Genomic DNA, 16,640 nt, shown 5'->3' with positions numbered 1-16,640 from the left:
ATGAAATCATTATAAGACTAACATAGATTTAGGTAGCAGAAATTGCTATGAAAAGTGAGGGGAAAGAAGCAGGGTAAGGGTGTAATGAATGATCAGAGGGGGGAGGGGTGGGTTTTAGATGGGATGGTGTTTAGCTCCTGGGAGGACTGGCAGGCCCTGCAGGGTATGGCCCAGCAGGAACAGAGGACTTAGTGTAAGGAGAGGTTCTGCCATCCATCTTCTGACGAGTAGTCCCAGGCTGCCTGCGCCCATTGTCGGAACGTGGTTGAGCCTTCACTCTAGCTCATGGCCCAAGATACCTCCAGCTTGAATTTCCATCTTCTTGTCATGAAGCAAAATAGGGATGGGGGACTAGTGCTGAGAGTGGAGCAAACCACACACACACAGTTCTCCACCAGGGAAAATAAAAACTCTTACAGGTGTCCTGGGATAGGGCAGGGAGAGAAGGCGCAGGAAACTGGTTAGGAGCAGAGTGTTCAGGTCAGAGATACCTGGATTTGAATCCTGTCTCTATCACTTACTACCATGGGACTCCAGTTATTTAAGTCAATTTTCCATGTGTCAGTGAGGCATGATAGTCATTCCCTCATGGCGTCACTTGGAAAATTAAATGAAATAAACTCCAAAAAGCCCTAGACACACTGGAAGTCCTCAACAAATAGTATTGTTCCTGTCATTCCTGCAGTTTGGGAGAGCCTGTAGTGCTATCTTCATGTAGCAGTAATTAATTAGTCTTATTACAGCCATACAGTTCTTCAGCGTTATGGGAAGATGGATCATTATCATAGAGTTTGCTACTGCTAAGTCGCTTCAGTCATGTCTGACTCTGTGCGACCCCATAGACGGCAGCCCACCAGGCTCCCCTGTCCCTGGGATTCTCCACTCCAACACTGGAGTGGGTTGCCATTTCCTTCTCACAGAGGAACTGGAGGTCCTCCAGATATGTGGGTATTGACCTTTGATCTGTGGTCAAAATTATCCTAGCCACCAATTCAAGTTTTCCAAAGAGATGGAAGGAGGAAGGTCTTAGTGACACTTGAAACCTTTTAGCACATGCTTGGAAATTCCTGGGTGAGAATTTAGAAAGTAAAATTATAATCCTTTTCATGGAGTTTTGATCTGGGATGTTTTTCCAGTTCTGCTCCTGTCCTGTCATTTCCTTTGTTTTACTGTTCTTTTCTTTTGTAAGTTGCTTCTCCTCTGGAGTGCTAGGGGTTAGGAAGCTATTAATTACCTGTACCTCACTCTAATTTTCAATGAAATTTAATATAGTAAGGATAAAACTGCCCCCTTTGAAAAGAGAGATTAAATGTCTGCAAATTTCACAAACTGATTTTCTAATTGTTTTGGTAATAATGTTTCTTCATCTGATAATGTTGCTGAAAGAAATAATTTTAATTAAACTTTAAATGTAATTGTATATTTTATCCAAGAGACTAACTATTCTTGCAGGGAATAAGTTAAGGCCATAACATTCTTCTCTAACCCCATAATTATTATGATCAGGAAATGTCTGTAATACATTACACTGTAATTAAATTGCATACCCCAGACTGTTCAAGATCTGTTTATAAAGGAGAAATGGATTTTCCACAGCTGCTTGCCTGTGAGTGCATCCTTCATGAAACATTGCGGCAGTCAATGTATGCCCGGAAGTAACAGACGAATTGAAACTCTGAAAGCTTTCAAATGCCTTTCAGAAACTTCTCATAACATGAATTGCTTAATTTGTGTACATGAAAACCCACTGATTACATATGAATGAGTCAACCTACGATAAGAGGGGGCCATGAGAATCTTTGTGTATTTACCACCCATCTCTTCAGAAATTAGCACGTATTCATTTAACCTTGTTCCAATATCCTGCCTGGACCACGGTCATTGATGGGATCGCTCTGTGAAGACTGGAATCTGCTGTGAGCAATGAGGGGCAGGTCAGGTATTTCTTACAATATTCACTGGACCATCTTCACCCAGTCACACAGCTGGAAAAAATTTAGTGAGATGAAAGTTTACAGAAAGGGATTCAGAGAGGAGAGAGAAGCGGGGAGAGCCAGAGGAGAAGAGAAAATAATCCAAACCCAGGTCATGGCAGGGTCACATAGAATAGACCTCACAGCCCAACTGGTTCTTCTTGAAGAATGATCATCAGGCTTCCCTGGTGGCTCTTGATAGAAGCCTCCTGCCAACGCAGAAGACATGGGTTTGATTCCTGGACCGGGAAGATCCCACATGCCACAAAGCACCTAAGCCCATGAGCCACAACTGCTGAGTCTGTGCTCTAGAGTCCAGGAGCCAGCATTACGAAGCCTGTGCACCCTAGAGCTCATGCTTTGCAACAAGAGAAGCCACCACAATGAGGAGCCCGCGCATCACAGCTGGGGAGGAGCACACCCCCCCCTCAGCCCCGCTTTGCTGCAACTAGAGGAAAGCCCACCCGGCAACAAAGACCCAGTGCAGCCAAAACTAAATAAATAAAAATTTTAAAAAACACATCAGAACCTTGATTTATTAAATGAGAGATTTAAATCCTTCAAGTTGTATTTAATCGGTCATGCTGTTGTGGATATGTTGGGTCAACCTTGTGGATACATAATACCTATAACAATGTATTACCTGAGTGCCTAGTCATCCTCACCAGCATCTTGAACTTGGGTATCATCAGCCCTGATTCGTTCATGAATGAGGAAAACTGAGGCTGGGTGGCCTTGCATGATTTGCCTGAATTCACTCAAGTTTAAATTTGAACCCAGTCATACCTGATGCTAACCCCTATGTTCTCTCAGCTGTATCTCCCTGTCTAGGTCCAGTTCCTTGACTGATAAGCTCAAGGACATATCTTCACATCCTTATATTCCAAACTTCCATCAGAACTAACTTCCTAAAGGTGAACTACCCTGAGCCTGCTGTAGTTTATTTCCAAGGGGTGAATGTTGGCCTTCAGAGCAGACTCCTTCCTACCAGCTTTCTATTTCTAAAAACCATATACAATGGAATATTACTCAGACTTAAAAAGAAACGCACTTGAGTCAGTTCTAGTGAAGTGGATGAACCTACACAGGGTGAAGTCAGAAAGAGAAAAACAAATATTATATATTAACTCATAATATATGGAATCTAGAAAGATGGTACTGATGAACCTATTTGGAGGGCAGCAATGCAGACAAAGACATAGAGACTAGATGAATGGACATGGAGCAGGGGTAGGAAGAAGAGGGTGGGATACATGGAGAGAGTAAAATGGAAACATATATGTTACCATATGTGAAATAGATAGCCAGTGCGAATTTGCTGTGTGACTCAGGGGATTCAGAGCGGGGCTCTGCAACAGCCTAGAGGGGTGGGATGGGGAGGGTAGTAGGAGGGAGGTTCCAGAGGGAGGGACAGGTGTACCTATGGCTGATTCATGTTGATGTTTGGCAGAAACCAACACAATCGTTTGTTCAGTACCTCAGTCGTATCCAACTCTGTGTCCACGGACTGCAGCACGCCAAGCTTCCCTGTCCATCACCATCTCCCAGAGCTTGCTCAAACTCATGTCCATTGAGCCGGTGATGCCATCCAACCATCTCATCCTCTGTCGTTCCCTTCTCCTCCTGCCTTCAATCTTTCCCAGCATTAGAGTCTTTTCCAATGAATCGGCTCCTTGTATCAGGTGGCCAAAGTATTAAATGTTCAGCTTCAACATCAGTCCTTCCAGTGAATATTCAGGACTGATTTCCTTTAGTATTGACTGGTTGGATCTCCTTGCAGTTCAAGGGTCTCTCAAGAGTCTTCTCCAACACCATAGTTCAAAAGCATCAATTCTTTGGCGCTCAGCCTTCTTTATGGTCCAACTCTCACATCCATACATGACTGCAGGAAAAGCCATATCTTTGACTATATGGACCTTGTTGGCACAGTAATGTCTTTGCTTTTTAATATGCTGTCTAGGTTTATCACAGATTTTCTTCCAAGGAGCAGGCTGCAGTCACTGTCCACAGTGATTTTGGAGCCCAAGAAAATAAAATCTATCACTGTTTCCATTGTTTCAATTATCCTTCAGCTAAAAATAAATTTAATTGAAAAAAAAAATCATTTTTTAAAAAAAAAAGAAAAAAAAATTTGATGATTCCCTGTTCAGAACTCACATACCTGTCAAAGACACTGTGCCATTTACCCCTAAGGATAGTTAAGATTTCCCCCGTTGCCCCCACCCTGTATTGTCAGGTGCTCTCAGAAACTGAAATGCAGGCTGTCCCTCCGTGCTGGTCTTTCCGAGCAGTGGTTGTGACTGATAAAACGCCTCCTTGGAACCACAGAGACAAAGCTGCAAGGCTGCCAGCAGGCCGGCTCTCATATCTCCTGTGGTTATCAGTGTTCTCATTGGTGGTACCAGATCTTCTGGAACTGTTTCAGTTTTGTAAAATGTTCATGGGAACATTGATGGTCTCTGAGGAAATGCTTTCCTTAAGTCACCAGTTTCTAAAGGGAGGCAGCCAAGTTCCCAGCCATCTGGCAGTCAGTTTCTTTCAGTCTGAGACAGAAATGGAATTTCAGAGGGCATGCACAAATATTTCTTGCATCTATTTTTTCAGTAAGGAATTTGGAGCCTTAGTCTGTCACCCACCATGCCGAGTCTTTAGGAAACTAAATGGGGGCAAACCAGCCCTGAGCGAGCCGTAGTCTGCCTGTTGGAGTTAAATGTCCTTTCCTGTTTCTGCAGGCTCACAATTGTGACTGACCTATCTAGCTTCAGTGACTTTCATTCTGTGAAATCCTTGATGCCCTCCTTAACACATCCATGAATAAGACATCCACCCCAAGTTAACTGGGATCCAGAGAGCATGTGCTTCTCACCAGCTTTAACTAGATCCAAAATGTCATGATCTCTGTTAAACTGCTTCTTTTTCCTACCAGAGTAAACACGCCGATTTGTCTCTCCTGGGTTGTGCTGTGAGTTCATGGCACAAGTTGTCTTCTAGTTTAAAAATGGACTGCTGCCCTTTTCACTGTTTGGGGGTTTGGCTATCTTTGTCCATACACTGGTCAGAGAATTTCAGAGGCTGGGGTATCATCATCTGGCCCTGATCTTTGTCACTTGTCCCCCAAATTGTACCTTCTCCCCAACCGTCTCCTCATCACCACAGTCATTCACGCAGTTCCAGCTCCACATTTTTCTGGAATGTCTCCCTAAGGTGCAGCTCCAGTCTCCCCATCTTCTTGCCTGTTGCCCCCCCAGTCGCTCCCCATTTAAGGACTACATTCAGTCTATTTTCAGCCTTATTTAGGACTTTCCATGGATAAATCAGTTGCCAGCTTTATCTGCCTGAAATTAACCCACATCACCCAAACTGGAATGCTCCCATGTTCTGTTCACCTCTCTGCTGACATCCTAAGTGCTTGGGCTAGATACTCTTTCACTACTCCATATCAGTCCTCACCTTTCTCTACCCGATACTGTGCCCTGGGAGGCGAACTCTTACGGACTACCCTCTGGCTTATGATTGGGTTTGGCCAAGGGAGCCCAGTCGGCTATGAGAGGCACCAGCGGGGACTAATTCGCTGGCTTCTTTAGACCCACACAGCTCCTCTGGTGGCCCTCTCCAGCAGATGGAACCGTAGCTATCGCTGCTTTCTTCTGTGCCTCTGAGGCTGAGAGGTGGTGATGGCCTTCCTTGCAGCTCCTTTAGCATCCCTTACTAGTTTCATTTAACCCTGACCACTCTTTGTAAATAATCCTTTCATTAAATTTTCCCAGTTTTCTCCTTGGAGTGTCCCATCTGTTTCCTACAAAGGCTCTAACTGTCACAGCACCCTCAAGCCTCAGTTCACATATAAAATTTGCTGATTTCATTCATTCGCTTTGCAAATATACATTCATCATCTATTTGCTATTACATTTTAGGCTTTTTGTGGTTGTTCAGTTGCTAAGTCGTGTTCAACTCTTTGCGAGCCCATGGACTGAAGCCCGCCAGGCCTGCCTGTCCCTCACTATCTCCCGAAGTCTGCCCAAGTTCACGTCCATTGAGTCGGTGATGCCATCCAACCATCTCACCTTCTGCCGACCCCTTCTCCTGTCGCCTTCAATCTTTCCCAGCAACGGGGTCTGTTCCAGTGAGTCAGCAGTTCACATCAGGTGGCCAAAGTATTGGAGCTTCAGCTTCAGCTGGTGACAGAGTAGAGAACAAAACAGTGTTCTTGCCTTCAGGAAACTTACAACATAGTGGAGAAAACAAATGTGAAACAGGCAATTCTAAGAAAGAATAGTGACGATTCCAACAGAAGAAGTACGGGGAGCACACAGCGAGGGTACCTAACATAGGGCTCAGGAAAGGTCATTCAACTACTTGAAGTATCCACTGTTTTTTGTCCTTCCGCCACAGCATTCAGTACATTCTGATTGTGTTGTTATTACTTGTGGACACATTTTTGCTGCCTCTACTGCAGAATAAGCTTTTGAGAGCAGAGACTGTCTTTCTCACCTTTATATCTTAGCCCACTGCTAGAATGTTGTAGGAACTCAAGTACTTGTCCAGTTGAATTGGATAGAACCTTCTGAACACTTATGAACCTCAGCTCCAGCCCCACACTGAAGGGTGTACATCATTAGGCTGGATAATGGTGAGACTCCGCCCTTTCAGAGCTGTTTGAGAAACAGAAAAGATGTTTTATTAGCTTAGAAAGCAAAAAATCACTGAACAGGAAGAAACCTCCTCCACACTGGTGAAGGGTTCAATAGGTGTTATCAGCTTAATACACCCTGTTTTGGATATTTGCCGACAGGTATTGGAATCTTTAATTGTCAGAGTTGAGAGCTGAGCTTTCTTTTATGTATTTACTTTGCTTCAGTGGCTTGTGTTAGGTTTGATAGCATCATAGTTGAACTCAGTGTGAAATACGAATGAATACAGAGAAATTCGTATCTTACTCCAGAGCACGGAGTTTGGGAAGATAAGCACAGGAAAACCTTGGTACAAAGTTTTTAAAACTTGGGTTGGTGGAAAGAAAAGCTGGATAGCATTCTGAGGCAATAGAGGGCTCAAGAACAATGAGACTGTCCACTGCACAGACCAGGAAGGAGAGGAATGGGAGAAGAGAACGAGGGCAATGTGGTAGACCAGAAGCTCCTAGACACATCATGCCACCCCCGTCCCCCCAAAAAATAATTGTTGGGTAAAATGATGACTGTCTTCCTATAATACATGGCTTAGTAAGGCAAAGTAAGGGAATTCCTCAGAGGTGAAAGATGAAGTGAGAATCTGTAAGAAGTGAGTAAACTCCAGAGCCTTTGTCTGAGGGTATCTTTGCCCATCCTTGTTCTCCTAGAGCATGAATTTTAAAGAGCAGTGAGTGCTTCTGGGACAGGAGACAAAACTTAGGATCCTAGTGTCCTTTATTGATTAACCTTAGATAAATATGTAAGCTATGGAGATATCAATCATTTGAGATCTCCAGTGAGAGAACTGATATAAAGTGTGTAACTTCCAAACAAGAAGAGTTGGGGAGGTGGCGGGGGAATAATAGGGGGGGGGGGGAATTTACACAAGGAGAGCAAGAAAGGAAAGGAAAAAACAACAGAAAACAAATAAACAAATAGAAAGCAAACATTGAGATGGTATAAATGAGTCCAAGTTAATAATAATCGGAATCTACATTAATGAATTATAACCTCCAGTTAAAACCAAAGATTATTAGACTAGTTTTTAAAATTGAACTTTATTCATAAGAGAATTCCCTAAAAATATAAGGACAGAGGCAGACTGCAAATAAATTGATGGGAAAAGGCACGAAAAGAATGAGGTAAGGAAACGAGGTTGTTATTAAATATTAGGAAAACTAGACTTCAAGACAAAAAGCATTACTACAAATGGCAAGGATGACCACATATTAATAAAGATGTTCAATTTATTAATACCAGAAAGATGTGATTCCAAGTTTCTGTGCTCCTACATGCATAAACTTTCAGTCCAGTTCAGTTCAGTTGCTCAGTCATGTCCAACTCTTTGCAACCCATTGAATCACAGCACACCAGGCCTCGCTGTCCATCACCAACTCCCGGAGTTCACTCAGACTCACGTCCATTGAGTCGGTGATGCCATCCAGACATCTCATCCTCTGTCATCCCCTTCTCCTCCTGCCCCCAATCCCTCCCAGCATCAGACTCTTCCAATGAGTCAACTCTTCGCATGAGGTGGCCAAAGTACTGGAGTTTCAGCTTTAGCATCATACCTTCCAAAGAAATCCCAGGGTTGATCTCCTTCAGAATGGACTGGTTGGATCTCCTTGCAGTCCAAGGGACTCTCAAGAGTCTTCTCCAACACCACAGTTCAAAAGCATCAATTCTTCAGTGCTCAGCCTTCTTCACAGTCCAACTCTCACATCCATACATGACCACATGAAAAACCATAGCCTTGACTAGATGGAACTTAGTCGGCAAAGTAATGTCTCTGCTTTTGAATATGCTATCTAGGTTGGTCATAACTTTTCTTCTAAGGAGTAAGCATGTTTTAATTTCATGGCTGCAATCACCATCTGCAGTGATTTTGGAGCCCCAAAAAATAAAGTCTGACACTGTTTCCACTGTTTCCCATCTATTTCCCATGAGGTGATGGGACCAGATGCCATGATCTTCGTTTTCTGGATGTTGAGCTTTAAGCCAACTTTTTCACTCTCCTCTTTCACTTTCATCAAGAGGCTTTTTAGTTCCTCTTCACTTTCTGCCGTAAGGGTGGTGTCATCTGCATATCTGAGGTTATTGATATTTCTCCAGGCAATCTTGATTCCAGCTTGTGTTTCTTCCAGTCCAGCATTTTTCATGATGTACTCTGCATAGAAGTTAAATAAGCAGGGTGACAATATACAACCTTGACGTACTCCTTTTCCTATTTGGAACCAGTCTGTTGTTCCATGTCCAGTTCTAACTGTTGCTTCCTGACCTGCATACAGATTTCTCAAGAGGCAGGTCAGGTGGTCTGGTATTCTCATCTCTTGAAGAATTTTCCAGTTTATTGTGATCCACACAGTCAAAGGCTTTGGCATAGTCAATAAAGCAGAAATAGATGTTTTTCTGGAATTCTCTTGCTTTTTCCATGATCCAGCAGATTCTGGCAATTTGATCTCTGGTTCCTCTGCCTTTTCTAAAACCAGCTTGAACATCTGGAAGTTCACAGTTCACATAGTGCTGAAGCCTGGCTTGGAGAATTTTGAGCATTACTTTACTAGCATGTGAGATGAGTGCAATTGTGCGGTAGTTTGAGCATTCTTTGGCATTGCCTTTCTTTGGGATTGGAATGAAAACTGACCTTTTCCAGTCCTGTGGCCACTGCTGAGTTTTCCAAATTTGCTGGCATATTGAGTGCAGCACTTTCACAGCATCATCTTTTAGAGTTTGAAATAGCTCACTGGAATTCCATCACCTCCACTAGCTTTGTTCATAATGATGCTTTCTAGGGCCCACTTGACTTCACATTCCAGGATGTCTGGCTCTAGGTGAGTGATCACACCATTGTGATTATCTTGGTCGTGAAGATAATTTTTGTACAGTTCTTCTGTGTATTCTTGCCACCTCTTCTAATATCTTCTGCTTCTATTAGGTCCATACCATTTCTGTCCTTTATCGAGCCCATCTTTGCATGAAATGTTCCCTTGGTATCTCTAATTTTCTTGAAGAAATCTCTAGTCTTTCCCATTCTATTGTTTTCCTCTATTTCTTTGCATTGATCGCTGAGGAAGGCTTTCTTATCTCTCCTTGCTATTCTTTGGAACTCTGCATTCATATGCTTATATCTTTCCTTTTCTCCTTTGCAAAATCAATTCTGATTCTAAGTGGATGAAAAATTTAAAAATGAAAAGCAAAACTTTAAAAGTTTTAGACTAGGACCCTAGGAACTATTTTTTGTGATATAAAGGTAAGGAAGGATTTCTTAAACAACAGAAAAAAGTAAAAATCATAAAGGAAAGTGTTCATAAATTCAACTATATTAAGAGTAAGAGTATCTAGTCATCTAAATGCATGCTAAACAGAATGAAAAGAGTCACAAGCTGGGAAATGATTTATATAAACTGACCACCAACAAAAGGTTAGTATCTAAAATATATCAAGAACTCCTACAAACCAATAAGAAAAGGCAAATCGATTGAAAATAGGCAAGGGGCATGAACAGGCATTTCATGGAAAAGAAATGACCAAAAAATGCATATATGAAAACATAATCTCATTAATAATTTTAAAAATTAAAATCATATGAGATAATATTTCACATCCACTAGATAAGCAGAAACTAACAACACTGAGTGCTAAAGAAGATGTGAGGCAAGAGGAAGACTCATATACTAACAAAGGGAGGATAAACCGAAAAGGAATAAATTTTGGAAATACGTGATGAAATTAAACATACGCATGCTCTCTAGCCCAACAATTACACCCCTACGTTTGGAGCCTGGAGGGTGTTGATTATATTTATTTGGAAAAACTATGAAGAAAAACAAGGAGTGGCTAACACACAGCAGAACAGGATAGTGGGTCCCTCTGGAGAGAGGAAGGATCCATGGGGTTGTGAGAAGGAGCTCATAAAATGGGCTTTATAGGTAATGGTGATGCCTTTTTTGCATTGAATCATGGGCATATGTGAACTTTTATATTGTCACCCTTTATAATATACATTTTTGTTCTATACAATCTTATGTATGTATGGTATATATTTTAATAAAATGGTAAGTAAATAAATAATTAGGCCTGAGGCGAAAGAACCTGCAGAGTGGGCCCAGTAGGTTCTGAAGGATGACTAGGAGGTGTGAAGATTCCCTGAGGCTCTGATCCATAACTAAACTAGATGAACGCCTCACTAGAGTGAGAAAGTGAAAGTCGCTCAGCTGTCTCCGACTCTTTGCGACCCCATGGACTATACGGTCCATGGAATTCTCCAGGCCAGAGTACTGGAGTAGGCAGCCTTTCCCTTCTCCAGGGGATCTTCCCAACCCAGGGATCAAACCCAGGTCTACCGCATTGTAGGCAGATTCTTTACCAGCTGAGCTACCATTCCCTGAGGCTCTGATCCATGACCAAACTAGAAAAAGACCTCACTGGAGTAAGAAGAAAGTTCTTAAGGGTGGTAGAGACTCCTGTTGGTGGGGCTTGCTGGGAAATTTCATGGGAAGTGACTGAATGACTTGAGAAAAAAATCTTGAGCAAAGGAGTACTGACTTTCTTTTGTATCCAGGGATGTACATAATTTGCACTCTGCTGATACAAAAAAAAAAAAAAAACATATATTGTCCTTTTATAAATAGAGGGGACATTTGCATCACTTGCTTTTCAAATAAAGTTTATTTTCCTTCCCATAGCAGGAAGTTCAGAATTAGGCAATGTAGAGCTTACTCGGTGGGCTTGCAATATTTTCTAAACCCAGTCTCTTTCTGTGTTTCCACCTTGCCATTTTTAGTGTGGAGGCTTTTTGCCCCCTGCAGTTCTAAACTTCTCATCTCTTTGAATTCAGCACGAGGGCATTTCCTGACTCTTGTCAACCAAGTTAAGACTTTCCTAGAACTCTCCCATGCCTGCCACTCATATCAGAGTTGTCAGAATGATGCCATACTGCCATTTCCTGCTGCAAGGGAGGCTGGGAATGTCATTATTTTGCCATCACAGCCTATCCAATAGGAGCAAGGAAGAGGGCCAGTGGTATCTGAACAGCTATTCAGCAATGTCTGTCAAAATACTTCATTAAGAGTTCTTCCTCTTTTCTCCCCAGGAGCCAGTCTGCTTGATGACCTGTATAAATATTTCTCCTTCCATCACTCCCATGGAGACACCATGACCGTCATGGATCCAAAGCAGATGAATGTTGCTGCCGCTGTTTGGGCCGTCGTCTCTTACGTCGTTGCAGACTTGGAAGAAATGCTGCCCAGGTCTTAGCAAGAAAGAGAGAGGGCACTTTTGTCCTTTCTGGCCAGGAATCCTGGGTCTGCAGCTTTAGGAAGCTCCTCTTCACCCGACAACTTTATTAATCATTTACAAAGCACAACAATTTTTCTTAATTTCTGACATTATCTTTCTTGATACTTTCCAAATTCTGTTTTCCTAGTGTAAAGAATAATCCCACATAGAATCAAATCAAATCCCACCCCCACATAGAATCAAAATATGGTAGAGATCCCACTGGGGGCATTTCTTTATACCACTTACTAAAAATATTGTTTCTATTTCACAAGTAAATACTGGATAAAGCTTTGGAAGACCTCTGGCTTTTATGCATGTATTTATGAACATTAAATCAAATATAGTAACACCAATTTTTTGTTCTAAGTTATTCATTGAAAGGTAGAGGAATACACAATTGTAGTATGGTCTTAATTGAACATATGCAGGCATCTGACTTTCTAATTTATATACTTTGATATTATTAGAATTTTTTAATGAGGTATGAAATTTTTTAATTAATAGAAAAAAATGTTACCACTTGAGGAAAAAAATCAAGTATGTACAATCCAATTTCCTTATTAAAGATCTACCATGAGCAAATGATAATATTATTTTACATTTATGTTTTATATATTTCATATAATATATCTATGAAGTTGGAGCTTATTCATATTTTGCTGATAACAAAACTGAGGCTCATAGGGGAAGACTCTGTGCTACCACTGCAGAGTGTATGGGTTCAACCCCTGGTCAGGGAACTAAGATCCCATATGCAGTGCAGCGTGGTCAAAAAGAAAAAATATTGAGGCTCATAGAAGCTAAATCATATTCATAGAGCAAAACACTTATCCTCATCTAGTCTGAGAATAATCTCTACTATTCTTTCACACACAATGTCCAATATTCAATTTAAAAAATTACAAGACACACCCCAAAATACAAGAAAAACTCATTGTAAAGAGTTAAAGCAATTAAGAAAACCAGACAAAGCAGCATCATATTTCCAGATACTGGAAATATCAGAGAGCAACGTTAACATAACTATGGTTAATATGTTAAAATCTAGTAGGAAAATGGGACTATATACATGAACAGAAGGAGAATTTCAACAGAAAGATGAAAACTATAAAACAGAATCAAATGCAAATACTAAAATAAAATATACAACATCAGAGATGGGTAATTTCCTTTTTGGGCTCATCAGCAGACTGGATAAGGCTGAGAAAAGAATCAATGACCTTGACAATAGGTCAATAAAAATGATCCAAACTAAAACAGGAAGAGAAGGAAAAGTGAAGGAAGGCAAACACCAGAATGAATCACCCCAGAGTGTGATCTAATATGTATATGGCCTAATATACATGTAATTTGTTATCAAATGGTCTAATATACACATAACTAAATTCTTGGAAGGAAAAAACAAAGTATCAGTTTTATTAATGGTAATAATTTAAAAGATCTTTCATTCCTGGCAAGGTAGCGGACTGGTCCTTACACTGAACACAAAATGCTGGATGACGTCTGAGAAACACATTTTAAAACATATGAATTAACTGATTAAAAGATAAAGACCATGAGACCGAAAATTAAATGAAGACATGAACCAAGGTGATAGAGAGCACATTGAGCTTTCTTTTGAACTTAAATTCTGTTTTCACTTTAGTGGCTTGGGGACTCAGCAAATTCCATAGCCTGCCATATTAGGGATACTAGACAACCTCAATGAAACTGAGACCCCCAAGGGACTACGCAGGTTTGATACCTTATCCAGAAAGATCCCACCTTGCCGCACTACTAAGCGCATGCGCCACAGCTATTGAGCCTGTGCCCTAGAGCCCAGGAGCTAGAGTCCCCGCGCTGCAATGGCTGAAGCCTGAGCCTAGAGCCTGCGCTTCACAAGACAAGCCGCTGCAGTGAGGAGCCTGCGCCCCGCAGCAAGGAGCCTGCGCCCCGCAGCAAGGAGTGGCCCCGCTCATCGCAAGCAGAGAAAAGCCCGAGCAGCAAAGAGTACTCAGCGCAGCCAAAAATAAGTAAGTAAATAAAATTATACATTAAAAATAACTCTGAGAACCATAAGAAACATTACCGTTTTAAGTGCTGAGTGGAGAGTCCAGAGAAATTCCCACAGGTTAAGTTACAATAACTATTAACTCCCAGTAAAAAATAAAATAAAATAAAATAGGAATCATAGCATTCTGAGCAAGAGCAGTACAAAAAAGAAAACAGCAAAATTAATTCACAATATCCTTTGATACTGGAATGTTTAAATTGATTTTCAAATCTATGTCTATAATGTTTAAGGAAGTAAAGAGAAGGGATTGAAAGTAGAAGAGAAAGCAAAGGGATATAATAAGTGACCAAGTGTATTGTAAAAAAAAAAAAATTGAACTTCTATTTCTACTGAAAACAAATAGAACTTCTATTCTATAAAGTGTAAACTATAGTAAATGAAATTTAAAAATTAGAGGACCAGCATAACTGCAGATAAGAGAATTCATGAACTTAAAGAAAATAGTGAAGAAATTAATGATAATTCAGCATCAAAAGAAAAAGATATGGAAAATATGAATGAGGTTAAAAATATGAAAGCTAGTGTTATATGGTCTAGTTTATGTTTAATCAGGGCTCCAGAAAAGAGGAAGACAGAATCCTCTGAATAATAAATGAAAATTTTCCAGAAATAAATATACCAGTCCACAGAATCTAGAAACCCAATGAATCCTAAAAAGAATAAACAAGAAATCTGCAATGACATGTTATAGAGAAACTACAGACCACAAAAGATACAGGGAAAAGTCATGTAAAATCCTAAATCCATTTATGATAAAAATTAAAGAGGACATCCTTACCTGATGAAAAACTCCTACCAAAAAAAGAAAAAGTTAAAATATCACAATTACCAAGCACTTTCCTTTAATATAAAGAATAAGGCATGAGTGCTTACTGGAGTCATCTGTAGTCAATGGTTTCTTAGATGTCCTGGCCACTATAGAAAGGCAGGGAGGGCAAAGTCAATGAGAAAAAGCAAGAAACTTTTTATCTATAGATAAACATGATTGACTATGTAGAAAATTCAAAGGAACCTACAAAAAAAATCAAAACTAAAAACAAAGTTTAGAAGTTTTAGAGAAAAAATTAACAGATATAATGAGAAGCATGTTCATACATATGCTTAGAAAATGCCACCAAATCTATATTATTTATATTAGTATCTAATAATATAAGATATCTAGAAACAAATTTTACAAAAAGATGTGCAAGTTTCTTTTAGGGAGAAAATCGTAAAACTCCATTCATATATTTTAGTGAAAGTGTTAGTCGTCCCCAACTCTTTGTAGCCCCATGGACTGTAGCCCACCAGGCTCCTCTGTCCATGGAATTCTCCAGGCAAAAATACTGGAGTGGGTTCTCATTCCTGTCTCCAGGGAATCCTCCCCACCCAAGGATCGAACTCCAGTCTCCTGCACTGCAGGCAGATTCTTTACTGTCTGGCCCACCAGGGAAGCCCTCATGTATATTAAGACAGAACTAAATTATTAGATAAATATGCCATGTTTAAGTTTTGGAAGACTCAGTAGTAAAGATGTCTATTCTCCCCAAATTTATCTATAGAATCAATGCAATCTCAATCAAAATTCACAATAGGATTTTTTTGGTTTGAGTTCTTAATTTTGGTTTGTTTGTTGTTTTTTTTGTTTACAACCTGATTTTAAAGTGTAATCGGATGACAAAAGACTAACAATAGCCAGCATTCCTGAAAAAGAAAGTGAAAGTAAAGGATCAAAGTAGCCATCAATGTGATTTCCAAACATTTTTATTTTCTTTCTTGGCAAGATTGTACCCTCTTGACCCCTGTAATTTAGTACTACCATGTGCTTTTGACAAAGAAATAGGAGCAGCAGTGGTTACCTCTGGATGAAAATTTTAAGACCTAGTGCATGATTTTGGTAGGCTCTTTCTTCCCCCACCATAATTAAGGACAATGTTCCCAAGAGTGCCTGCTCCAGGAACCTCTTTCCTGAGTGATAATGAGGCATGACCCAATTTCCAGTCTACCCATTATGGACATGATGTATGCACAAGAGATAAATCTTTATTATATACAGATATGGATAATTTGTGAGGTTTTATTATCATAGCTTTCTCTGACTCCTTATCGGATGTAGTATTTCAGATGACATGGCATTAGCACACGGGTAGAGAAATAGACCAATGGAACAGAACAGAGAGTCTAGATCCAGAGCCGCACATTCATGAAGACTTGGTTTATGGCCAGGTTGGTAGAGAAGATCAGCAAAAGAGACAAAGAAAAGACTTCTCAGACAATTCTAGAACAGTTGTCTAAAAAGTCAACAATTCGATTCCCACTTCATACCTCTTCTGTAGCATCTTGTTGAGAATAGATTGAAACAAGTGATTAAAGCACTTGCCTGATTTAAAGGCACAATCCCCTGAGAAATATCTGAAAGCACCAAAAAGCGTGCACAGGGCATAGCAGCTTCAGTAAATGTCCTCTGACTAGGGGACATCAGCTCCTTCAATCTGATGGCAAATCCATTTCTCAGTTTCCATTCCTCTGTTCTCTTCTTTGAGGAAATGACAGAAATAAGATGAAAAGTCACATCGTAGAGCCGTGTCAAGAGAGAGCTAACCTGAACACCAGCAGGAAAGTCCTGGCGTTCTCTTGAGGCTTAGGCAGGATATATGGGAAGCTGCCAGTGAGGGAGGTCTCCACAGT

General features: G+C 40.6%; 1 protein-coding gene across 8 annotated transcripts in view; it reads left to right on the top strand.

The window, feature by feature from the left end:
* The window catches only part of CPQ (carboxypeptidase Q), a 575,285-nt gene extending 563,012 nt beyond the window's left edge, over nt 1–12,273 (top strand). For all 8 annotated transcript variants that reach the window (XM_042254452.1, XM_042254454.1, XM_012184096.4 and 5 more), the window contains one exon: nt 11,733–12,273. In XM_042254452.1, the coding sequence (XP_042110386.1) occupies nt 11,733–11,896 (164 nt within the window). In that variant the 3' untranslated portion in view covers nt 11,897–12,273. The remainder of the gene's footprint in view (nt 1–11,732) is intronic.
* The last annotated feature ends 4,367 nt before the right edge of the window (nt 12,274–16,640 follow it).

This window comes from Ovis aries, chromosome 9, assembly GCF_016772045.2.
Source record: "Ovis aries strain OAR_USU_Benz2616 breed Rambouillet chromosome 9, ARS-UI_Ramb_v3.0, whole genome shotgun sequence".
Lineage (NCBI taxonomy): Eukaryota > Metazoa > Chordata > Mammalia > Artiodactyla > Bovidae > Ovis > Ovis aries.
The sequence above is the reverse complement of the archived record's forward strand: the minus strand, read 5'-3'. Positions and strand labels throughout refer to the sequence as shown.